Source organism: Schistocerca gregaria, chromosome 8 (genome assembly GCF_023897955.1).
Source record: "Schistocerca gregaria isolate iqSchGreg1 chromosome 8, iqSchGreg1.2, whole genome shotgun sequence".
Lineage (NCBI taxonomy): Eukaryota > Metazoa > Arthropoda > Insecta > Orthoptera > Acrididae > Schistocerca > Schistocerca gregaria.
The window spans coordinates 200,778,846-200,805,134 of NC_064927.1; the positions used below are offsets into that span (position 1 = coordinate 200,778,846).

General features: G+C 44.2%; 1 protein-coding gene across 1 annotated transcript in view; it reads left to right on the forward strand.

Moving 5' to 3' along the window:
* Positions 1–26,289, forward strand: part of LOC126285109 (uncharacterized) — a 258,049-nt gene that overhangs the window by 193,748 nt on the left and 38,012 nt on the right. The window contains exons 3-4 of the mRNA XM_049984433.1: positions 10,160–10,267; positions 21,622–21,951. Coding sequence (XP_049840390.1) covers positions 10,160–10,267; positions 21,622–21,951 — 438 coding nt within the window. The remainder of the gene's footprint in view (positions 1–10,159; positions 10,268–21,621; positions 21,952–26,289) is intronic.

A 26,289-nucleotide genomic window follows, 5' to 3' on the forward strand; every position in this document is an offset into this window, starting at 1 on the left:
CGTGCGACGACCGCAGGCCAAATGCACCGCATGGTCATACCCTGAGGTGATTTAAACCCGCAAACCGCCCACCACAGTGTTGTTTCACTATGTATCAGCATTATCCTTTAATTCATGAGCATGAGTGTAGATGCTTACCTAGATGTTTGTTAATATGCTCCGTGAGCAGTCCACGATCCGTCATAGCTACGCTACCGAACTCTGTAGTTCCCTGTAGCTCAACTTTTCCATTTCAGGCAGTTAACTTCCTAAATGCAGGTTTTTTAAATCCAATAAATGCTTATAATGTAATGAATTATACAGTATTGAGACGCCCATACTTCTCAGCACATCATATCTATGGTTACACATATGTAAGCCTTACTTTTTCACCTTCTATTATGTACATGTGTATGTATCTACCATAGTTATGCAAATTTCGGAACCACATGAAAACTGCATAATAGCAAAGCCGAAACAGGTAGCGATAGGGGAGCAAATAAAGTACTACGAGCAACTAGAATGGTTTTACATTAAATTAGCAAACAGTTGCGGAGCACGCGGAGAAACTGTTAATTTTTTTCTGGAGTGACTGTATTCACTGTTGCTGCTAGACATCGTCACAGTTTTCACGGAATTGTTGGAAGCGAAGGCACGTAGAGTCCGCCACCGACACACACGCACACACACTCACACAAAATCAAATACCACGCGATGGGGTGACCTTGGAGGCCAGTGGTGCAATGCGTGAGTCGTACGCCCTTTATGGCTGGTCCGTTGTGACGCCGTACTCTGGACTAACATTGTACCTCCCAGTTGTAATTGAAATGCACCTGTCGAATCGGATTCCGCAAAACGCCTATTGTTTCTATGTTATCACAATCTTGACCCAACGCACACAGGGTACAAACGAACGAGCTACACTATAACAATCCTTACCAGACACCACATGAACCGGCCACTTAAATTAGCGCAAAGGAAAAGCTTCAACGTATAAACTAAAATTAACTCCAACTTTTTTACCTTTATTATGGAGCACAAAATTCCCACAGTTAATTGTTAACATCTACTGTTTGTCATTAAAACTGCAACACTGCGGCAGCGTGTAAAATACTTCATGTCGCTATAAGGTGTACTGCATGCTTGGATACGCAAGTGATAAGCATTTCAGCGCAACCGCACAAAGAAGAGAGAAGCAATGCTATCTACGTTCTGTTAAAATTTTTTTGTTGTTGTGGTAAATCTTATGGGCCAAACTGCTTAGTTTATCGGTCCCTAAACGTAAACACTACGTAATCTAAGTTAAACTAACCTGGACAACACACACATCCATGCCCGAGGGAGGACTAGAATCTTCGACGGGGGAAGCCTCGCGAACCGTGACAAGACGCCCCAGACCGCGCGGCTACCCCGCGTATTTACGTTGTGTACATCTGTACTTATTCATTGGGTTTCTCATCCAGAAATTGTATTTGACTGATGTTTGTCTGTGAGAAGATCGTGGTATACCACGTGTAAGAAGTAGAATTGGCTACCAGTACAGGTTGTAGGGAGCAACGTAGTCTACAGAGAATATGGTTTATGATTCCTCGATATTGCTGCTCGCATTCGTCGTTATCCTGCAAATGTCATGCGAACATCCACTGAATAGATTCAGGATGGGAATACTCAATAGTTTGCCAGATCTCAACGACCGCAAGCAAGTAGCGCCCGATAGGACACGCATTTTGTTCGCTCGTCTGTTCGTGGTCAAGGACATTGCGACAACTCTTGGAACACCGCCGACTGTCAGCGCGGCATCCTATTTGGAGGCTTTCCTTGACGCGGCAGCAATGAGTGGCGCGCCGATAGTGTTGTGCCCAAGAACAGCGTAGGACTCTCGAGTGGGCCCACGTCCTATCTTCAGAGGAGTCTCGTTTCTCCGTACACTTTGGCGATGGACGTATCTGCGAGTGGCCATTCCTAGGAGAACGGTTGTTACCAGATTGCATTCTTCATGGTTATACAGGCCCACCACTTCAGTTGATGGCGTGCCACTGGGTGCACAGCGCGAGAACTTCTGTTTCACATAGCCATTAATTTGCGCTCGAGATGTCATATTTGTGGCGCGTTAAGACCGTTTGCCGTGTCACAACTTTCAGGTTATTGTGATGTTATCGTCCAACAAGATAATGCAAGACCTTGTGCTCCCCATGGTGGCCTGACCTACTTGCATACGGAACGTGTTCGACTGTTACCGTGGCCGACATCTTCTTTAGGTTTCTCACACATGAGAATCATCTGCTCATGGGTTCTCCGTAGAGTGGCACAGAACCACTCATCAGTCAATAATAGTTTTCAACATTTGCATAGATTTAATCGTGATGGAATGTGATAGACGTATATTTCATCCATGCTGAGTTCAGCTCCATAGCCAAATGGGTAATCCGTTGTTGTCACCAAATCTCGCAACAGTGTCTTAAATTTCGCATCATATATCCCCATAACTCACCTCAAATTTAGTCATCTATTGTTTCTACTAGTCTTACACTAATTAAAATTTAATACTTTGGGACCATTCCAGCTGTCGTGTTTAATGTTAGAGCAGTATATCAAATCAATACATTTTCTACATCTATTGAATGTTGTTAGCGTTGTCTCTTTTATATTCGCCTATGTACTCAAAGAAATATACCGAAGACCTCATTAAAGAGCTGCGGGTGCTCAACTCGAAATCTTCAGCTTCTTCCATCTTTCTCTAAGCGTTATTTAATCTGGAGTCAGTGGCCACCAGAGCAGTAGAGGAATCGAAAAACGTCTGGAGAAACAACAATGTACTGTACAGACTTTTGAAGGTCACTTTGAGGAGGTACAGTGCCGCTTGTCGAAAGCAGCCGCTCCGTTAGCCAAGTCGAAGGTTCCATTGGTATAAGTAGGCTGCTGCTTTCAAACGAAACCCGAGAAGGCGGTACGAAGCTTTTCTCTGGAAGTAAGCAAGGTCGTCGGATTACGCTCTCCATGCTACGTGCTGGAACGACTTTACAGAGAGAGAGATCCACATTCAGCAGAGGTATCGAGTATACAGTCTGACCGATTCGAAGTGTCAAAGTGAAACGTAGGCAACTAAATATCCCTTGAAAGACATTCCTTTGCAAAATAAATGTACTTTTTTTTAGGCAGGTATCATTACAAAGTAATACCTGTTGAACACTGAAAATGTGCTAACTGTATTTATTAATATTTATTTATTCCGGCAAAAGTGGGGCCACTAGCAACCCCGCTCACATCTTACCATGCACTTTTCTTATAAACTAAAGACGATTATGGTCTAACTGTGCTGTAATTTGAAACGGGGTACACGTTCGATCTGATGTGACCAATAGTATTCGGAGACGTATTAGCGGACACTAAAATTGGGTATATTCACGATTCTCCTTTATGTCAGTTTGAACTCTATTGGGGAAACGTTCAGTGAGATATCTGAATATCTGTGGAGAAATGGGAGTCTATTCGTCCTCAGTATCCGAAGGTTGTAGTGTTGAATGCTAGGGTGTGGAACAAAAGTTGACGTTTAACTGATCGCAAAGTATTACATTGGATTCACATCGGTCCTTTTCAGGAATATTACTGTGCACATACCATTTCCTCACAGATGCTACTTTAAGACAGATCACATTGTCATCGAGATACAAACATCCTCTCTGAGTTGTCCCTCTACTATACGCATTCCATAATAATCTGAAATGTGCACACTTCATTCTACTCTATTGGCCATTAAAATTGCTACACTGCGAAGATTACGTGCTGCAGGCGCAAAATTTAACCGACAGGAAGAAGATGCTGTGATACGCAAATGATTGGCTTTTCAGAGCATTCACAGAAGGTTGGCTCTGGTGGCGACACCTACAACGGGCTGACATGAGGAAATTTTCCAACCGATTTCTCATACACAAACAGCAGTTGACCGGCGTTGCCTGGTGAAACGTTGTTGAGATGCCTCGTGTAAGGAGGAGAAATGCGTACCATTACGTTTCCAACTTTGATACAGGTCGGATTGTAGCCTATCGCAATTGCGGTTTATCGTATCGCGACATTGCTGCTCGCGTTGGTCGAGATCCAATGACTATTAGCAGAATGTGGAATCGGTGGGTTCAGGAAGGCAATACGGAACGCCGTGCTGGTTCCCTACGGCCTCGTATCACTAGCAGTCGAGATGACAGGCACCTTATCCGCATGGCTGTAACGGATCGTGCAGCCACGTCTCGATTCCTGAGTCAACAGATGGGGACGTTTGCAAGACAATAACCATCTGCACGAACAATTCGACGACGTTTGCAGGAGCATGGACTATCAGCTCGGAGACCACGACTGCGGTTACCCTTGACGCTGCATCACAGGCAGGGGTGCCTGCGATGGAGTACTCAACGACGAACGTGGCTGCACGAATGGCAAAACGTCATTTTTTCGGATGAATGCAGGTTCTGTGTACAGCATAATGATGGCCCCATCCGTGTTTGGCGACAACGCGGTGAACGCACATTGGAAGCGTGTATTCGTCATCGCCATACTGGCGTATCACCCGGCATGATGGTTTGGGGTGCCATTGGTTACTCGTCTCGGTCACCTCTTTTTCGCATTGACGGAACTTTGAACAGTGGACTTTACATTTCAGATGTGTTAAGACCCGTGGCTCTACCCTTCATTCGATCCCTGCGAAACCCTACATTTCAGCAGGATAATGCACGACCGCATGTTGCAGGTCCTTGAACGGGCCTTTTTGGATACAGAAAATGTTCGACTGCTGCCCTGGCCAGCACATTCTCCAGATCTCTCACCAATTGAAACCGTCTGGTGAATGGTGGCCGAGCAACTGGCCCGTCACAATAAGCCAGTCACTACTCTTGATGAACTGTAGTATCATGTTGAAGCTGCATGGGCAGTTGTACCTGTACAAGCCATCCAAGCTCTATTTGACTCAATACCCAGGCGTGTCAAGGCCGTTATTACGGCCAGAGGTGATTGTTCTGGGTACTGATTTCTCGGGATCTATGGACCCAAATTGCGTGAAAATGTAATCATATGTCAATTGTAGTATAATATATTTGTCCAATCAATACCCGTTTATCATCTGCATTTCTTCTTGGTGTAGCAATTTTAATGTCCAGTAGTGTATGTACATATAACGGTTCCTTTAGAAGACCAAATCCTTAGCACGAGGAACACCCACCCAGCGCAACACCACCTCCTCCATACTTCACTCTTGACAATACACACAACGGCTGGTAACGTTTCCCAGGCTTCCTTCATATGCAGGACCTTCCATCGAATTACCACAGGCTACAACTTGATTCAGCATTTCAGATCTCTTCTTTCGATTCATGCACTGTCTTCTATTCGCTCTTTATACCACTATAAGCGTCGCTTATCATTGACTACAGATATGTGTGGCTTATGAGGAGCTGTACCTCACTCTTTTTAAGTCCCTATGCAAAGTCATTACTGCTGGTAAGACTTTGGAACTCACGAGTCATCTGACTTTTTATAACTTTGCCGCGCGGGATAGCAGTGCGGTCTTGGGCGCCTTGTCACGGTTCGTGCAGTCCCCCCCCCACCCACCCCCATCCTCGTCGGAGGTTCGAATGTTCCCCGGGCATGGGTGTGTGTGTTGTCCTTAGCGTAAGTTAGATTAAGTAGTTTGTAAGCTTAGGGACCGATGACCTAAGCAGTTTGGTCCCATAGAACTAACCACAAATTTCCAAATTTTTACAAACAGCCTCCGAAATACTCAGCGATCTACGTCCGTCAGTACATGAGTTCTGCTTGGCCTTAGTTTGGCTGTGGTTGTTCTTTTGCATTTCGGCTTCACAATCACACGACCAACAGTCAGCTTTAGAAGGGTTGACCTGTCCCTGATCAGGTGCCATCCAGTGTGTAGCCCGCGTCAGAAGTGACTGAGCTATCCTCACCGACACACTCTGACGATGCTGCTTCTCTTCTGACAAGAGAAGATGCTGCGCGTTTATTTATACTTGGGAGCCTGCCTCTTGTCATACGTTGTCAGTTTCACGTGACATATGGGTGTCGTGATGCTCTTTATCCGATAATGAAGATCAGATGAAATCGGACGCCGCGCGGGATTAGCCGAGCGGTCAGAGACACTGCAACTCCCTCGGGCATAGGTGTGTGTGTTTGTCCTTAGGATAGTTTAGGTTAAGTAGTGTGTAAGGTGCATTTTCTTCAAGATACAACATTCTACCGCCCCTCTCGTTAGTTCTGCGTGGCCTGAGGAACTTTCTTTTCACAGCACAAAAGCGTCTTGGATAATTCTAGAGAGCAAGCCATGGAACTAATTACTGCGTACATTGTCTGCGTAGACGTATGGACCAGCCAGAATGACTGGCACTGTTTACAACGGAGGCTATTTTAATTTAGTGGTTATTTACCAACTCTGCAACCAGCTAGTAACGACACTGATAATCAATAATTACATGAGAGTACCAAACGGATCAAATACAATCTACTCAAAATACAACATTAATACAGTATTCTTAACTAAACACATTACAAGAGTTATATGTAGTAATGCCTTGATAAGGAAGGGATCATCGGGAATTTCACCCCTGCTGGTGTTGACATCAGATCTTATCCTTCCCCAGTTCAGTCTAGTCAACCTGTGTAGGAAGTAGCGGAAAATCAGTATTCAGAAACTGTACATACTAATACGAGGGCCGTTCGATAAGTAATGCGACACATTTTTTCTTCTGTCAATTTTGGTTGAAAAAATTCGGAATTTGTTGTGGAAAATCGTGAATTAGTTGCAGAGGAGTAACAAATTAAAACGTTCGTGTTTCATGCGGTAGCCTTATTGCATGAGCAGTGAAATTGCAGTAAGCGTTAAACTTCTTTCCTTTCATCAGTTTGTGGAGGATGTCAGGGAAGAAAAGTTTCGTAAAGACTTGAAATTATGTGTAAGGTTTGTTGCACCTTACTACGTGCTATCATTCTCAAATACTGGATGAAGGTAGTCTGGGTATTAACGCATCGTGTGCTACTATTCTTATTCACCCCCAACCCTTGGATAGGTATGTGGTTCTTACCTCCAAGCTTTTCTTTGCTGACAGTATATGTTGTGTGTACCAAGTTTGGTTGAAATCTGTCTAGTGGCTTAGGAGGAATGGTTCAAATAGCTCTAAGCACTATAGGACTTAACATCTCAGTCATCAGTCCCCTAGGCTTAGAACTACGTAAACCTAACTAAGGACATGACACACATTCATGTCCGAGGCAGGATTCGAACCTGCGACTGCAGCAACAACGCGGTTCCGGACTGAAGCGCCTAGTACCACTCGGCCACAGCAGCCGGCGTTTAGGAGAGATATGCAACATACATACGTACATATGGATAGACACATGTACATCCATTATGGGAAATAAATTGAGATGGAGATGACACATCATAAAATGTTTTAGATGAAAGTTGTAGGTGGCAATGAGGGTGACGCATTGCCGCTAATGGTCGTGACCTTGATGGTGATTCTGAAGGTGATTTGAAGGTTAAAGTAATTTATTTAATGGAAACCCTAATGTTTGATGCAATATTTGGGAAGATCGGCAAATTTGACATCTAAAATAATAAATTGTTCAAGGTCATCGCTAGTTCAATGAAGGGAAAATAAGCAAATATGTTTTATTTCTACTAGGTATTAACTTAGAAGATAGGAGTGATACAGCAAAATACAATGTTAGATACAAATTAGAAGGGGCATCCCGGGGAATGAGAGTCGAGGAGACTCATTCAATGACTTAATGATCTGTCTCGGAAATGCCACAATAACTTTCATACATTGTGCATATTTATTGTTAACTCGTTAATTACTGGTAATGATACGTGACCCCTTATGGACCTTCCAATCTGAACCTAACATTGTATTTCACTGTGTCCCTCTATTCTAAATTAAACCATACTAGAACTCAAAACACATTTACTTATTTGAGCTTTACTGAACCCTGCCATGATGTTGAATAATGTATCATTTTACACGTGAAATTTGCCTCTCTTTTCGAATATTAAACCACGTTTCAGACTTTCCATTTAAAAAAAATCACTTTCACCTCTAAGTCACCTTGAAAATTACGTTCAAGTTCATGGCCGTTAGTAGCAACGCGTGATCTTCTTCTCCACCTACAACTTTTATCTAGAACATTTTGCTGTACCTCATTTCCATTTTGTAGAACAGGTGGATATTATACTAAATGCGTAACTGAGAAAAGTGGTTTTCTGTGTTTTACAATCATTTGACCTGGTTTGTTTATCAGATTAAATTAGATTTACTTCCATTCCAATTGATCCGTAGTGAGGAGGTGCTCCAGGATGTGGTACATGTCAGAAAGACAACAATACATGACAAATAATTACAACTAAAACAAATAAGCTAATGTACCATTCGACAGGTCCCAAGTGAAATGATCGTCATTTTTTAATGAACACATGAAAGAGTCATTTTACAAATAAGTAATGCACTGAATTTAAAATTAAAAAGATTTATTTATTTATTTGAAAGGTAATAAACATGTAATACAACTACTATAATACTTATTTACAATGAACACATTACTGCACTGAAATGGTGCAGAAGTTAGATTGTACTTACACACACACACACACACATTTACAATGAACATATGACATATATATATACTCCTGGAAATGGAAAAAAGAACACATTGACACCGGTGTGTCAGACCCACCATACTTGCTCCGGACACTGCGAGAGGGCTGTACAAGCAATGATCACACGCACGGCACAGCGGACACACCAGGAACCGCGGTGTTGGCCGTCGAATGGCGCTAGCTGCGCAGCATTTGTGCACCGCCGCCGTCAGTGTCAGCCAGTTTGCCGTGGCATACGGAGCTCCATCGCAGTCTTTAACACTGGTAGCATGCTGCGACAACGTGGACGTGAACCGTATGTGCAGTTGATTGACTTTGAGCTAGGGCGTATAGTGGGCATGCGGGAGGCCGGGTGGACGTACCGCCGAATTGCTCAACACGTGGGGCGTGAGGTCTCCACAGTACATCGATGTTGTCGCCAGTGGTCGGCGGAAGGTGCACGTGCCCGTCGATCTGGGACCGGACCGCAGCGACGCACGGATGCATGCCTAGACCGTAGGATCCTACGCAGTGCCGTAGGGGACCGCACCGCGACTTCCCAGCAAATTAGGGACACTGTTGCTCCTGGGGTGTCGGTGAGGACCATTCGCAACCATGAAGCTGGGCTACGGTCCCGCACACCGTTAGGCCGTCTTCCGCTCACGCCCCAACATCGTGCAGCCCGCCTCCAGTGGTGTCGCGACAGGCGTGAATAGAGGGACGAATGGTGACGTGTCGTCTTCAGCGACGAGAGTCGCTTCTGCCTTGGTGCCAATGATGGTCGTATGCGTGTTTGCCGTCGTGCAGGTGAGCGCCACAATCAGGACTGCATACGACCGAGGCACACAGGGCCAACACCCGGCATCATGGTGTGGGGAGCGATCTCCTACACTGGCCGTACACCTCTGGTGATCGTCGAGGGGACACTGAATAGTGCACGGTACATCCAAACCGTCATCGAACCCATCGTTCTACCATTCCTAGACCGGCAAGGGAACTTGCTGTTCCAACAGGACAATGCACGTCCGTATGTATCCCGTGCCCCCAACGTGCTCTAGAAGGTGTAAGTCAACTACCCTGGCCAGCAAGATCTCCGGATCTGTCCCCCATTGTACATGTTTTGGACTGGATGAAGCGTCGTCTCACGCGGTCTGCACGTCCAGCACGAACGCTAGTCCAACTGAGGCGCCAGGTGGAAATGGCATGGCAAGCCGTTCCACAGGACTACATCCAGCATCTCTACGATCGTCTCCATGGGAGAATAGCAGCCTGCATTGCTGCGAAAGGTGGATATACACTGTACTAGTGCCGACATTGTGCATGCTCTGTTGCCTGTGTCTATGTGCCTGTGGTTCTGTCAGTGTGATCATGTGATATACCTGACCCCTCCTGAATTCACGGTCTTCTTATTTCAATTTCCAGGAGTATATATATATATATGTATATATATATCAACTTTTTCGTCTCAAACTTCACAGCAGTGTTGTGTTAAGCTTGAAGAGAAGAGAGGAAGGATAGCTGGTGCCTTAGTGTGTGCTTCTCGTGTTGCAGGTGGTGGTGTGGGTGGCTCTGGCGCTAGCTGCCAGGGCGCGCGCCGGCGGCGTCACCTACGTCTCGGCCCCGCAGCCCGCGGCAGGAGCCGCGCCCCAGCAGTACCAGGTACCGACGGCTGCAAATTTACTAACCAGCGTTCTGTAAACCGTGAACTGGCTTCCAAGGTCACACTCCAATGCAAAAGAATCAAAATTCAGCAGAAGAAATAAAACGTTTGAGATTTGGTGATGATATTGTTGAGAGGCACCCACATGCCTTACTCATACTGTGGCGTCAAGCAGTCAGACCTTCAAGATGAATGGTCTGCCAAGCGAGTGGACTCATTCTCATTTATCGAGTAACATCTGCTCCAGTACTCTCAATTAAGCTAAAAATTATTCTCATGTTTGAATATTACGCAACGGAAACGTATAACGCACATCTGACTATTAGTAATTTACACAACTCTGACTGTTCACTACGCACTGGCATTACCACATTTTCTTTCTTACCCAAAGGGGTTTGATCAACACGTGGCCATCGCACTGAATATGAATGGCGCACACATTATAAATTCTGGATATCATGACAACATACTATTCCAAGGAAAAGGCCACCAATCTTTTTCTTTTCACTATCATTTTTATTCCGATAAATTCGATAACCGAAACACACCATTATAATTTCTACAACATGTGAAACTCCGTCCAGTGGGAATGGCTTTACATTAGTGATTCTCTGTCTTGTTGTTGTTGTGGTCTTCAGTCCTGAGACTGGTTTGCTGCAGCTCTTCATGCTACTCTATCTTGTGCAAGCTTCTTCATCTCCCAGTACCTACTGCAACCTACATCCTTCTGAATCTGCTTAGTGTATTCATCTCTTGGTCTCCCTCTACGATTTTTACTCTCCACGCTACCCTCCAATACTAAATTGGTGATCCTTTGATGCCTCAGAACATGTCCTACCAACCGATACCTTCTTCTGGTCAAGTTGTGCCACAAACTTCTCTTCTCTCCAATCCTATTCAATACTTCCTCATTAGTTATGTGATCTACCCATCTAATCTTCAACACTCTTCTGTAGCACCACATTTCGAAAGCTTTCATTCTCTTCTTTTCCAAACTAGTTATCGTCCATGTTTCACTTCCATACAAATACTTTCAGAAATGACTTCCTGACACTTAAATCTATACTCGATGTTATCAAATTTCTCTTCTTCAGAAACGCTTTCCTTGCCATTGCCAATCTACATTTTATATCTTCTCTACTTCGACCATCATCAGTTATTTTGCTCGCCAAATAGCAAAACTCCTTTACCACTTTAAGTGTCTCATTTCCTAATCTAATCCCCTCAGCATCACCCGACTTTATTCGACTACATTCCATTATCCTCATTTTGCTTTTGTTGATGTTATTTTATATCCTCCTTTCAAGACACTATCCATTCAGTTCAACTGCTCTTCCAAGTCCTTTGCTGTCTCTGACAGAATTACAATGTCATCGGCGAACCTCAACATTTTTATTCCTTCTCCATGGATTTTAATACCTACTCCGAATTTTTCTTTTGTTTCCTTCACTGCCTGCTCAATATACAGATTGAATAACATCGGGGAGAGACTACAACCCTGTCTCACTCCCTTCCCAACCACTGCTTCCCTTTCATGTCCCTCGACTCTTATAACTGCCATCTGGTTTCTGTACAAATTGTAAATAGCCTTTCGCTCCCTGTATTTTACCCCTGCTACCTTCAGAATTTGAAAGAGAGTATTCCAGTCAACATTGTCAAAAGCTTTCTCTAAGTCTACAAATGCTAGAAACGTAGGTTTGCCCTTCCTTAATCTAGCTTCTGAGATTAGTCGTAGGGACAGTATTGCCTCACGTGTTCCAACATTTCTACGGAATCCAAACTGATCTTCCCCGAGGTCGACTTCTACTAGTTTTTCCATTCGTCTGTAAAGAATTAGCGTTAGTATTTTGCAGCTGTGACTTATTAAACTGATAGTTCGGTAATTTTCACATTTGTCAACACCTGATTACTTTGGGATTGGAATTATTATGTTCTTCTTGAAGTCTGAGGGTATTTCGCCTGTCTCATACATCTTGCGCACCAGGTGGTAGAGTTTTGTCAGGACTGGCTCTCCCAAGGCCGTCAGTAGTTCCAATGGAATGTTGTCTACTCCGGGGGCCTTGTTTCGACTCAGGTCTTTCAGTGCTCTGTCAAACTCTTCACGCAGTATCGTATCTCCCATTTCATCTTCATCTACATCCTCTTCCATTTCCATAACATTGTCCTCAAGTACATCGCCCTTGTATAGACCCTCTATATACTCCTTCCACCTTTCTGCTTTCCCTTCTTTGCTTAGAACTGGGTTTCCATCTGAGCTCTTTGTTCATACAAGTGGTTCTCTTATCTCCAAAGGTCTCTTTAATTTTCCTGTAGGCAGTATCTATCTTACCCCTAGTGAGATAAGCCTCTACATCCTTACATTTGTCCTCTAGCCATCCCATCCTATGGTCTCGTAATTATCTAACACTACAGTGCACTTTCTGGATAGGATGTTGGATCTTTTGCTATATCTCACACTTCGACTCTCACACCCATCATCACGAAAATTTCCTCCAGACCGAGCGGTACAAAAGGAAGATGAATAGCCCACTACCTCTGAACCTATCTTGCTACTCTCCCATGCAAACCACACGTACTTAAATTACATGAAATACACCACACTAGCAACATGGAATACAACACAAGGAATAGTCACAACGTTATAATACATCACTTTCAGCTTTCCCACATCAATTAGTGTTCATCCCAGTTTCACACGACACTGCCCCACTCCGTAGCTTTTCTTTCCTACTATGAACTCTGGAGGATATATGCACGTCTTCCTGTGCAATGCAAGCCACGTGGCGTTGCTGGATAGACGGCTGACTCACCTTGCTTCACTCTCAGAGGATTATAGTTTGAATCCAGCGTCACACGGAAACATAACACGCAAAGTAATATTAAGAACATATTGGTCACACACGAAGGTCCTCAACTGATACCATGGACGATTACTTCTCTTTGTCCTTTGCCTCATACACAGATTGAGACTCACACAGTACTCACCACGTGGAAGTACTCGTCTCTAATTTCAAGTCCTGCACTCGCCATTTCTTAAATATTTCCAATTTATAGTACACATGCCAGTAATTCAGCTTAACTTAAGTACTCGGAAATATTTCAACTTATTGCTACACGTGGTTTCATTGTGACCGTTGGTCACTTCCGAAGATTACTACGATCCCCTTAATATTTCCTGCCTGACATTTAATTCTCCCCACAAAAGTTACTGAAATAGAGAAATTGTTATTCCAAACTACTCTTAAGTATTCCACATGCATACCATTCTTTCCACTCTTTTGTCTTTATGGAGCACACCTAAGACAGGTCTTACCAACACAAGATCCACAGCCAGAGTGCTGAAAACATGGTCGTTCTTCAGGTGAGCTCGCACTTCCATCAAGGTGGGGGAGCACCTTGCTACCGTATTGGTCAGCCACATTTCAGGCGCTCAAAGCTTAGGTAAATTTCATCTCTTTGGTTCCACCAAAGGTGACCAAAGGACCGTCTCAAAGATGATCATATATTGCACATTCAGTATCTGCGGTTAGCAGACGACCATACATTTATTCATATCACAGATCTCACCGAACTGGATGTAGAGATTTATTTTGTGGGAGTGCACATGTGATCAATTAAATAAATAAATTGTCCTTCTTTCCTGCACTGGTATCCGGCTTCAGCGTATTAAGTGAAATTGAGTTATTATTACAAAAAAATGTTATTCTGACAAGAGTAACGAAGAATGTATCTATTTTCGATGTCGGGCGGTACTGTACCCTTTCATTGTAATTCTGTATATATGGTGTCTCCTCGTTCGGACATGTGGGATAGAACAGACACCATTCTCATCATGCAGACACCACGAATAAAGACACAATGGAATTAAAGACATTAGCTGCCAGTGGGCATTGATCTAGATCAATGGAGAAAGGATTCCGGCACAAACGTATGACTTACCCCATTGATACAAACCAATGCCCACTTATAACGTCGCGAGTCAATACGCGATAACTTTGTTGTAGGAAGCTAATTTGCAGAACAGCCTGTAGCATTGGAGTCATTGGCTATGAAGGAGACAGCCAGTTGTGTCTTAGCAATGGCTCATTTGCACCTGTCGCTATGCTAGCCATGGGAAGCGGTATCTGTGTCACTTTGAGCGACAGAATATTCAAACCCTTAAGAATCTAAATAAACTATATTAAATATTATTTAATATTGTTTAAAGTCGATACACTGCCTTTTGTTATTCAAGAGAATATGGTATAAAGATTTCAGCCTTCTATCTGTGGTAGCTTCGGAGTTAGAGGAAATAACCTAAAACAGCCCAAACCAACACTTAGGCTAAAAACCTCAGTTAGGAATAATAACAGATTGTCTTTTAGTATCATTTGAAATAATTACTGGAGTTCACAAAATGTTGCGTTAATTAATTATTTAGTTAATATCTATTTATTTTGTTGAAACTTCCTGACAGATTAAAACTGTGTGCCGGACCGAGATTCTAATTAGGAACCTTTGCCTTTCATGGGCAAGTGCACACAGTCTTAATCTGCCAGGAAGTTTCATATCAGCGCGCACTCCGCTGTAGAGTGAAAATCTCATTCTGGAGATATTTGTTTTGTTGTTGTGAAATAAATGAGAATGAGTGAAAGTGTGTAAGTGGGACATACGTAGAAATTCAATATTGTATATTGTACCGCATTACGTAACTGTGTAGTGGGAAAGTTGTGTTTTTCCCTCATTACTGATTACGTATGTCAAAGAGTACTTGCTTTTGTAAGAAGGTAGCCAGAATAGCCGTTTGCAGAGTAATAGTTTTCTAAGTAAATTCCCAGATTAGTTTTCCTTTCGTTCGGTTTTGTTAAACATTATATTAATATTTGCATATTGAGACGACGTAAATGCAACTTGGAATAGTGATTGGCGTAGGACCGTTTTGGCGCGAGAATGATCTTGAAAGATTGTTCTGATTGGCTGGTCATTTTGATCAACCAATCAGAGTTTAGCAGTTCCCACGCACTGCCTGGTAGTTATAGGCTGTGGATGGAGCAACAAGGAGGAGTCGCTGGGTAGCTATTGAACGTGCAGGTCACGTCCCCGTCTGCATAGTGTGTAAAATGAAGAAGTTATTGGTATTTCGCGTCCAGATTTTGTTGCTATAGAAACAGTTGCATTTACGGACAGTTTCATGAAGTTCGGAAGTACTAGAATTGTTTTGTTGGAAAGATAAACACGTGTGAACTTTAGGCCTTTGTAAAATTCCGCATGGCATGTTTTGTAGCCGTATGTGGAATATTTGGCGAGCAGTTTCTTTAATAGAAATCCACTGAAAATGACTGAATCTAAAACTCAGATACAGTAGCGGAGTAATGACTGTGAAATCACATAATTCTTCGGGTTGGACTTCATTTATGGCTGCCTTGTGTGTGTAATGGGTTGCAGGAACTGTGAAATGAGAATAGTGATGTTGTTCGCTAATTACATTGTTACACCCCACCTGTCACTTATCTGGTTCCAGCTAATTGACTAACAGATCAAGAGAGAGTGCAAAACTGCCGCAATATCGCATAACACAAAGAAAGTAATAAGGCCCTGTGACTCCTGATTGAACTCTGGTGGCAGTGTTGACATTAATTGATTCAGAATTGATCACTTTTAATTAAAAAGGGGTGCACATTGATGTTATATTCAGCTATTGAACACCAGATACAAATGTTGAACATAAAATTAACTAAGAAAGGGACTTGGGGTTTCAACTACTTGATTGAAAACAGATGCAGTAGATTGTTACAAATTTATTTTAACTCACGACCTTCAATCATCACATTACATGACTCTCCTACCAGGCAGTGGTAATGAATTTCGTTTGCATGGAATAAAGCTCGATAACTCAAAAGTAATTCCTATCGACTGACCCAGGCGCAATGCGAAGTGCGAGAAGAATTCTACAGTACACGGCCCATGGAACCCTCGTGGAAACTTTGCCGACGTGATCCAACAAATTAATCAGTGGCCGGAGCAGGCACAGTATCACCGAATACAGCGTGGCAGAGCGTCGTCGTTGTGTAGACGTCGGCCGACCTCATGGTGCTGCAAGGAAATACTCGTCGATTCACTCCTAGCTATCTTGCTCAGTACATAGCTCAATCATTCCCTTTGCTAAGTCCTAAACTGCAGAGATGCTCACTCTTTCTCAGGCAAGCTGAGTAAAGAACGCCATGTCCGCACTCTAGGCAAGCTGGGAACGGAAGACCTCTACTGAGACTTCTGGCAGACCACTCTTCGCCTCGGTTTCCCCTCCAGTAAAGTCACTTACGACAATTGCAGTGCAAGTTACATTAATTATGCGTCGCTTCCCAGCGCCAACCAATGCTTGCTCTGGGAAGTGAACAAATTCCCACAAAATTTCCCTTCCACTCAACGTCTTCTATTTAGCTCCAGCCAGGCCACCCATCAAGGTTAGCTTCTGCACAAACAACAAGTTTTCCAGAATTCTGACTCCCAGGAGAGTGTTCCAAATTCCTTGGTTCTATGTTCCCCTCGAATACCGGCGTATTTCATGCTGTCGCTCTTCACCTGATTTACTTAAGGCTCCGTGGACCTTGATTTCAGCGTGAAGTTACTATAGTCATGAACACACATATTTTGATCTCTGTTGACCTATCCACTGTAGCTTTGCGCGGCTTTGCCGCATGCTTCACAGAAAACGGGACGACGGACATTTATCAACAGGCATACAAGTTCTCTGTCCATTTCCTGGTACACCAGCATGGAGTTGGGGTCAACCACCCACTCACTGTCACTCATCTTAAGGCGGCTGGAGACTGCACTGCGTTACTGCTTTCTCAGAGCTTGAGCCACCCTAAGCTGCCTATTGTTGCTTCCCTTCACCGTTCCCCAGGCGGCCACGGTCCACTCTAAATGTTTCCCTGGGGTAAATTTGCGTCCAGAAAATCGACTCGTTTCCACAAAGTTTTCATGTCGTGTGAATTACTTTAAAACCATCACCCGACATTAATTATTCCAATACGTCCATACTGTACCCTCTACAAGATGCATTATGCCTTGTCAGTCATTTTTTTTTGTTCAGCCCTACTGTTGGCTCAACATGAGTTAGGTGATCTTTAATGACTTCATGTAAGGGGCATAGTTCTTGCCAGCTTACAAGATGTGGGCTGATGGTAGTTATTTTTTTAAAACTGAAATGGAATAAAAGAGAGAACGAAGCAACCACTTTCCGCCCGAAAAGTATTATAAGAATTTACAGGATAGTTTGCTACCACAGTTTACGCGGACTTTGCAACGTAAGTATTGCCGGCGTTTTCTTCAACGCTGCCTTTATGTCGTCAGCGCAGTACATACGTGTCCAGGGAACGGGCTGGTGATCTGCCGCCTTACTGAGGTAGGTGGAACTTTTTCCGTGATCAGTACGACGAAAGATAGTGACATTCAGTTCGAAAATAAAACCCGCCCCGCCGCAGACTGACAGCTAATATCTTTAATTCCTTCATACATTGTACTTCTGTCCGTGAGAGCAAAGAACATGAAAGATCCGTTGAATGGAAGGGATAGCGTTTTGAAAGAGCGTATAAGATGAACCTCAACAGAAGTAAAGGCAGGGTAATGTCAAGTGATACTGAGGGAATTACACTGAGGTAGCAAAATCCAAGGTATAGCAATATGCACATATCCAGATGGCAGTAGCATCGCGTACACAAGGTATAAAAAGGTAGTACATTGGCAGATCTGTCATTTGTACTCAGGTGATTCACGCTAAAGGATTTCCGAGATGGTTATGGCAGCACTACAACAATGAGCACACTTTGAACGCGGGATGGAAGTTGCAATAGAAGCATCGTACATTCAGTTTCCGAGATCGTTAGAGAATTCGGGTATTCCAAGACCCACACTTTCAAGCGTGTACCGAGAACGCAAAATTTCAGGCATTACTTCTCACTTCTGACAACACAGTGGCCGACGGAATTCACTTGAGCAGCGAACAGTTGTCATTGCTAAAAGACAAGCAAAACTGCATGAAATGACCGCCGGAATCATTGTTGGCCGTATGTCGGAGGTATCCGTTAGGACAGTGCGGCAATATTTGGCGTTAACGGGCTACAGCAGGAGACGACCGATCCGAGGGCCTTTGCTAGCAGCACGACAGCGGCCGCAGTGCCTCTCCTAGGCTCGTAACCGCGTCGGTTGGTCAGATGAGTCACAATTTCAGTTAGTAAGAGATAATGGTAGGATTCGAGTATGGCGCAGACGCCACAAAGTCATGCACTCAAGATGCCAACAGGGCCCTGTACAAGCTGGTGGTGGCTCTAGAGTGCTGAGGGCTGTATTTACATAGAATGCACTGTGTCCTGAACAGATCACTGAAAACAAATAGTTATGTTCAGCTACTTCAAGATCTTTTGCAGCCATTCATGGACTTCGTGTTCGTAAACAACAGTGAAATTCTTATGGAAGACAATGCGCCATGTTATCGGGCCACAATTGTTCGCGAACTGTTTGAAGAACATTCTGGACAGTTCGAACGACTGTTTTGGCCAGCAATATCGCCCCACATGAATCCTATCGAACACGTGTTGGACGTAATCGAAAAGTCAGTTCGACCACAAAATCCTGTTATGGCAGCAGTTTCGCAATAGAGACAGCATGATAATGTAAGTGTAGAAAAGTTGTGGATTGTTTACAAAGAGATAGTATCGACAGAAATTGAGAGATATATACCGCATAAATTAATAAGTAATGGTACTGATCCCCAATGGTACACAAAATGCGCCAGATCGCTGTTGCAGAAGCAACGAGAAAAGCATGCCAAATTTAAAAGATCGCAAAATGCCCAAGATTGGCAAAGTTTTACAGAAGTTCTAAATATAGCGCTTACTTCAATCAGCGATGCTTTTAATAATTTCCACAACGAAATTCTGTCTCGAAATCTGGCAAAAAACCCAAAGAGATTCTGGTCATACATAAATCACACCAGTGGCAAGACACAATCAATACATTCACTGCGTGATAACAACTGTGAAGTCACTGATGACAGTGCCACTAAGGCAGAGTTATTAAACACCGTTTTCCGAAACTACTTCACCAAAGAAGACGAAGTAAATATTCATGAATTCCAATCTAGAACAACTGCCAAGATGAGAAACGTAGAAGTAGATATCCTCGGTGTAACAAAGAAGCTTAAATCACTTAATAAAGGCAAGGCCTCCGGTCCAGATTGTATACCAGTCAGGTTCCTCTCAGAGTATACTGATAAAATAGCTCCATATTTAGCAATTGTATAGAACCACTCACTCACAGAACGATCCGTACCTAAAGACTGGAAAATTTCTCAAGTCACACCAACACCCAAAAAGGGAAGTAGGAGTAATCCTCTGAATTACAGGTCTATATCACTAATGTCTATTTGCAGTAGGGTTTTGGAACATATACTGTATTCGAACATTAAGAAGAACCTCAAAGAAAACGATTTATTGACACATAGCACGGATTCAGAAAATACCGTTCTTGTGAAAAACAACTAGCTCTTTATACTCACGAAGTAATAAGTGCTATCGACAGGGGATGTCAAATTGATTCCATATTTTTAGATTTCCAGAAGGCTAGCGACACCGTTCTTCACAAGCGTCTTCTAACCAAACTGCGTGCCTACAGTGTATCGCCTCAGTTGTGCGACTGGATTCGTGATTTCCTGTCAGAAAGATCACAGTTCGTAGTAATAGGCGGAAAGTCATCGAGTAAAACAGAAGTAATATCCGGCGTTCCCCAAGGAAGTGTTATAGGCCCTCTATTGTTCTGATCTATATTAACGACATAGTAGACAATCTGAGTAGCCGTCTTAGATTATTTGCAGATGATGCTGTCATTTACCGTCTTGTAAAGCCATCAGATGATCAAAACGACTTGCAAAATGATTTAGATGTCTGTATGGTGCGAAAAGTGGCAATTGACTCTGAGTAAAGAAAAGCGTGAAGATATTCACATGAATACCAAAAGAAATCAGCTAAATTTCGATTCTGCGATAAGTCACACAACTCTGAAGACTGTAAATTCAGCTAAATACTTAGGGATTACAATTAAAAATAACCTAAACTGGAACGATCACAGAGATAATATAGTGGGAAGAGCAAACCAAAGACTGCGTTTTATTTGCAGAGCACTTAGAAGGTGCAACAGGTCTAAAGAGACTGCTTATACCACGCTTGTCCGCCATATTCTGGAGTATTGCTGTGCGGTATGGGATCCACATCAGGTGGGACTGACGGATGACATCGAAAGAAGAGCAGCTCGTTTTGTATTATTGTGACATATGGGAACTAGTGTGCCGGCCGGTGTGGCCGTGCGGTCTAGGCGCTTAAGCCTGGAACCGCGTGACGTTAAACAGCGATAACCGCTGCGCTCGTAGTTTCGAATCCTGCCTCGGGCATGGATGTGTGTGATGTTCTTAGGTTAGTTAGGTTTAAGTAGTTCTAAGTTCTAGGGGACTAATGACCACAGATGTTAAGTCCCATAGTGTTCAGAACCATTTGAACCATTTTTTGGGAAATAGTGTCACATGCATGATACATGAATTCGAGTAGCAATCATTAAAACAAAGGCGTTTTTCCTTGAGACGGGACCTTCTCGCGAAATTTCAGTCACCAGTTCTCTCCTCCGGTTGCGAAAACATTCTGTTGGCACCCACCTACATAGGGAGAAATGATAATCACGATAAAATAAGAGAAATCAGGGCTCTGACAGAAAAATTTAAGGGCTCGTTTTTCCCGCGTGCCGTTCGAGAGTGGAACGGTAGAGAGACAGGTTGAAGGTGGTTCATTGAACCCTCTGCCGAGGACTGTAGACGTAGATGGTTCAATATATCTCCACGGGACTGCCAGCTACTTGTTGAGTCCATGACACGACGAGTTGCTGCATTATACCACGCAAATGTAGGTCTGATATGATATTAAGATGTGTGGAATGACTTTCGTCATATCACTGGGAAAGAAGGCGCCAGAAGTAGTAGATCAGGTTTATTATTTGGACTGCAAATTACTGACGATGGGCAAAAGAGGTACTTTATGAAATTCGTACTAGAAATAGAAAGACAAAGACTTACTGAAACAGAGAAATGTGTTACCGTCAGATATCAATTTTAGTGTTAGGACGATATTTGTTCGTACTGTAGCCTTATACAGTAGTAAAATGTAGGTTATGAACAGTTTTGAAACGAAAATATAAACTTTTGAAATATGGTACTTTATACTAATCAGAAACGTTAGATACGTACGTTGAAAAGCTGTTGACAAGGTACCAGGTGGCAGCAGCTCAGCAGCCAGTAGAGTTCAGGTGTCTAACTGTGTTGTCTGTGTCGTAGGCGCAGCAGCAGGCGTTGTCCGCAGGGCAGTACCAGGCAGCGCTGGCCGCTGCTCAGCAGCAGGCGCAGTACCAAGCAGCAGCAGCAGCTCAGCAGCCAGTCCAGTACCAGGCGGCAGCGCAGCCCCAGTACCAGGCAGCAGCGCAGCCCCAGTACCAGGCGCAGTACCGAGCCGCTGCTCAGCAGCAGGCACAGTACCAGGCTGCGGCGCGCCTCCAGGCTGGAGCGCAAGCTCAACCACAGTACCAGGGCGCTGGTGGACAACCGCAATACGCAGCAGCTGGGCCGCAGCCACAACCTGGTAGACCGCAACTCCCTGAGGACTACGACGTGAGTACCACTCAACAGGTCCATAATCTTCTCCACAATGCTAATGCAACTTACTATAGATACACAGCTGACATGACTTCCTAGTTATTTATATATTTAAGTTTTTACAGCAGGTTCATATGAAGCTGGTATCCTATACTGGTAGGGTCACGATGCCACCACCTTTACATCAAGTACGGTCCTATGGGGGCACCATGGCCTGTGCACTTGATATGCAAGGTGTAAACAGCTAACAGTTTGTAACGTACCACAATCGTGGTGGGAAAGTCGATAAGAAACCATTTGATACAGGACACTTATAGTCTTTCAAGCTGGGAAACAACCTCAAATTGACCTACAGGGTCTGCGAGCTGCGTATGATTTTCCTCTCGCTGCCTTACGCTACCAGCTTTGTAGATTACTTCGTTAACATTAGCAAATTAATGAAAGAAAAACTACTTTTGCAACTGTTACTCAAACGCTAGTTACGTTTACAGTTTGATTTACGCTTAACCCTTACATGGCAGTCAAACAACACTATTTAATTGTTCATTCAATTTTTAATTTTACCTTGCTAAAATTCCCAATATTGTGTGGTAAAATTTTCACAAACTTAATGTCACATTTTGTATGAGCGATAACAGGATATTTTCAATATTCAAAGACGATTTTAACCAAAATCTTGCGTGGCACGCCTGTACTGTATCTTAGCTGGCTTTTGTACGAAAACTTGAGGCTGGTTTCCAGCTTGACAGAACACAAGTGTTCTAAGTATATGACTTACACCACTGGCATATATTATAAACAGTTCTCGTTTACACCCTGCATATTTCCGAGTTGTTTACATTTAATACGTTTTCACCCTTCGCAACCTCCGTAGTTCACGATTTTCTCAACTCCTCTTTTGGAGATTCCTGGCCTTCACAACTTGCTTCACAGCTGTCACCCATGACTTTTCCCTCTTGAATCAACCTGCATACCTTCAGTGGACATCTATTATCATCTATTGGTTATCAACGATTACAGATTAGCAATTCCTTCCTTTGAATAGCTTCCATCATGTTCCCTTTCACTCCAATCATTTTCATGATTCCTTCATTTACGATAAGGCCTATCTTCAGCTTATTGTCTCCACTAATCCATTTCCATTATTAGCAGTTGATCTCATTCTCTTTTTCTTATTGACTAATCTTTGGAACTACGTTTCATAAGATAACTATACTGGCTGACTGGGATACTACCAAAGAATATTAACAGCATCTTATAGCACATGTCATATCAATCTCAGCGTGTTATGATTTCTGAAAGATCCCAGTTTCCAAACAGTGGATGGCATGGCTAACTTAACGGAAGAATATTCGTCATTTCAAAGAACGTCCTGCATTACAAAGAACTGTTCGTCTCTCGTCTGCTACGCCTCAGAATTAAACTACCTCTTCGGCTTTCTTGTTCTCTGTTCTTTAATGTCTGTGAACACATCAATTCTCGTGTCCACAGCTAATCACCAACAGAATTAGCAGCCAGAAATGTCGTTTATTTGTAGCCAGTTCAAATGGTGACGACCTGTGCTGATTTGAAGACATACTCGCCATTTCAAAAGATAAGGGAACCGTCGATTGACATTTTCTAGGCTCTTCTTTGTGTAACCAGATGATCCCTTAACGCCATAATGTCGTGGAATCCAGTATCAAACGGCTCGAGAAATGTTCAGCTGTTGCGTAATTGAAGTGAGTATACTGTCGCATGAAAATGCGAAAAATGGCCAGAACATTCATGGATGGCAAGACGCTCGATGTCAACATACGTCACCGCGGCGACATCGTGCACAGCCGACGCAAGGGTGAACACATCTCCAAGCTTGGGCGGGCACTGGCGCTCTACTATGAAAGTTGTGCACCATAAGTATTTCTGAAAGCCACCGACAGCTGTCTTCTTGGGGGAAACCAGATGCACTATAATTGACCCGCTAGATGGCGTTGCCATAGGTCAAACGGATATCAACTTCTTTTTAAATATAAACCCCCATTTATTATTACATATTCGCTTTGCCATACATGGCGCTGTAATAGTCACAAAACGTATAAGTACGTGGTATCACGTAATATTCCGCCAGTGCGCACGGTATTTGCTTCGTGATACATTACCCATGTTAAAATGGACCGTTTACCAATTGCGGAAAAGGTCGATATCATGTTGATGTATGGCTATTGTGACCAAAATGCCCAACGGGCGTGTACTATGTATGCTGCTCGGAATTCTGGACGACATCATCCAAGTGTCCGGACCGTTCGTCGGATAGTTACGTTATTTAGGGAAACAAGAAGTGTTCAGCCACATGTGAAACGTCAACCACGACCTGCAACAAATGATGATGCTCAAGTAGGTGTTTTAGCTGCTGTTGCGGCTATTCCGCACATTAGTAGCAAACACATTGCGCGAGAATCGGGAATCTCAAAAACGTCGCTGTTGAGAATGCTACGTCAACATCGATTGCACCAGTACCATATTTCTATGCACCGGGAATTTCATGGCGGCGGCTTTGAACGTCGTGTACAGTTCTGCCGCTGGGCACAGGAGAAATTACGGGACGATGGCAGATTTTTTGCACGCGTTCTATTTAGCGACGAAGCGTCATCCACCAACAGCGGTACGTGAACCGGCATAATATGCACTATTGGGCAACGGAAAATCCACGATGGCTGAGATAAGAGGAACATCAGCGACCTTGGCTGGTTAACGTATGGTGCGGCATTATGGGAGGAAGGAGAATTGGCCCCCACTTTATCGATGGCAATCTAAATGGTGCAATGTATGCTGATTTCCTACGAAATGTTCTACCGATGTTACTACAAGATGTTTCACTGCATGACAGAATGGCGATGTACTTCCAACATGATGGATGTGCGGCATATACACTCCTGGAAATTGAAATAAGAACACCGTGAATTCATTGTCCCAGGAAGGGGAAACTTTATTGACACATTCCTGGGGTCAGATACATCACATGATCACACTGACAGAACCACAGGGACATAGACACAGGCAACAGAGCATGCACAATGTCGGCACTAGTACAGTGTATATCCACCTTTCGCAGCAATGCAGGCTACTATTCTCCCATGGAGACGATCGTAGAGATGCTGGATGTAGTCCTGTGGAACGGCTTGCCATGCCATTTCCACCTGGCGCCTCAGATGGACCAGCGTTCGTGCTGGACGTGCAGACCGCGTGAGACGACGCTTCATCCAGTCCCAAACATGCTCAATGGGGGACAGATCCGGAGATCTTGCTGGCCAGGGTAGTTGACTTACACCTTCTAGAGCACGTTTTGTGGCACGGGATATATGCGGACGTGCATTGTCCTGTTGGAACAGCAAGTTCCCTTGCCGGTCTACGAATGGTAGAACGATGTGTTCGATGACGGTTTGGATGTACCGTGCACTATTCCGTGTCCCCTCGACGATCACCAGAGGTGTACAGCCAGTGTAGGAGATCGCTCCCCACACCATGATGCCGGGTGTTGGCCCTGTGTGCCTCGGTCGTATGCAGTCCTGATTGTGGCGCTCACCTGCACGGCGCCAAACACGCATACGACCATCATTGGCACCAAGGTAGAAGCGACTCTCATCGCTGAAGACGACACGTCTCCATTCGTCCCTCCATTCACGCCTATCGCGACACCACTGGAGGTGGGTTGCACGATGTTTGGACGTGAGCGGAAGACGGCCTAACGGTGTGCGGGACCGTAGCCCAGCTTCATGGAGACGGTTGCGAATGGTCCTCGCCGATACCCCAGGAGCAACAGTGTCCCTAATTTTCTGGGAAGTGGCGGTGCGGTCCCCTACGGCACTGCGTAGGATCCTACGGTCTTGGCGTGCATCCGTGCGTCGCTGCGGTCCGGTCCCAGGTCGACGGGCACGTGCACCTTCCGCCGACCACTGGCGACAACATCGATGTACTGTGGAGACCTCACGCCGCACGTGTTGAGCAATTCGGTGGTACGTCCACCTGGCCTCCCGCATGCCCACTATAAGCCCTCGCTCAAAGTCCGTCAACTGCACATACGGTTCACGTCCACGCTGTCGCGGCATGCTACCAGTGTTAAAGACTGCGATGGAGCTCCGTATGCCACGGCAAACTGGCTGACACTGACGGCGGCGGTGCACAAATGCTGCGCAGCTAGCGCCATTCGACGGCCAACACCGCGGTTCCTGGCGTGTCCGCTGTGCCGTGTGTGTGATCATTGCTTTTACAGCCCACTCGCAGTGTCCGGAGCAAGTATGGTGGCTCTGACACACCGGTGTCAATGTGTTCTTTTTACCATTTCCAGGAGTGTAGTTCGCGTGCGGTTGAAGCGGT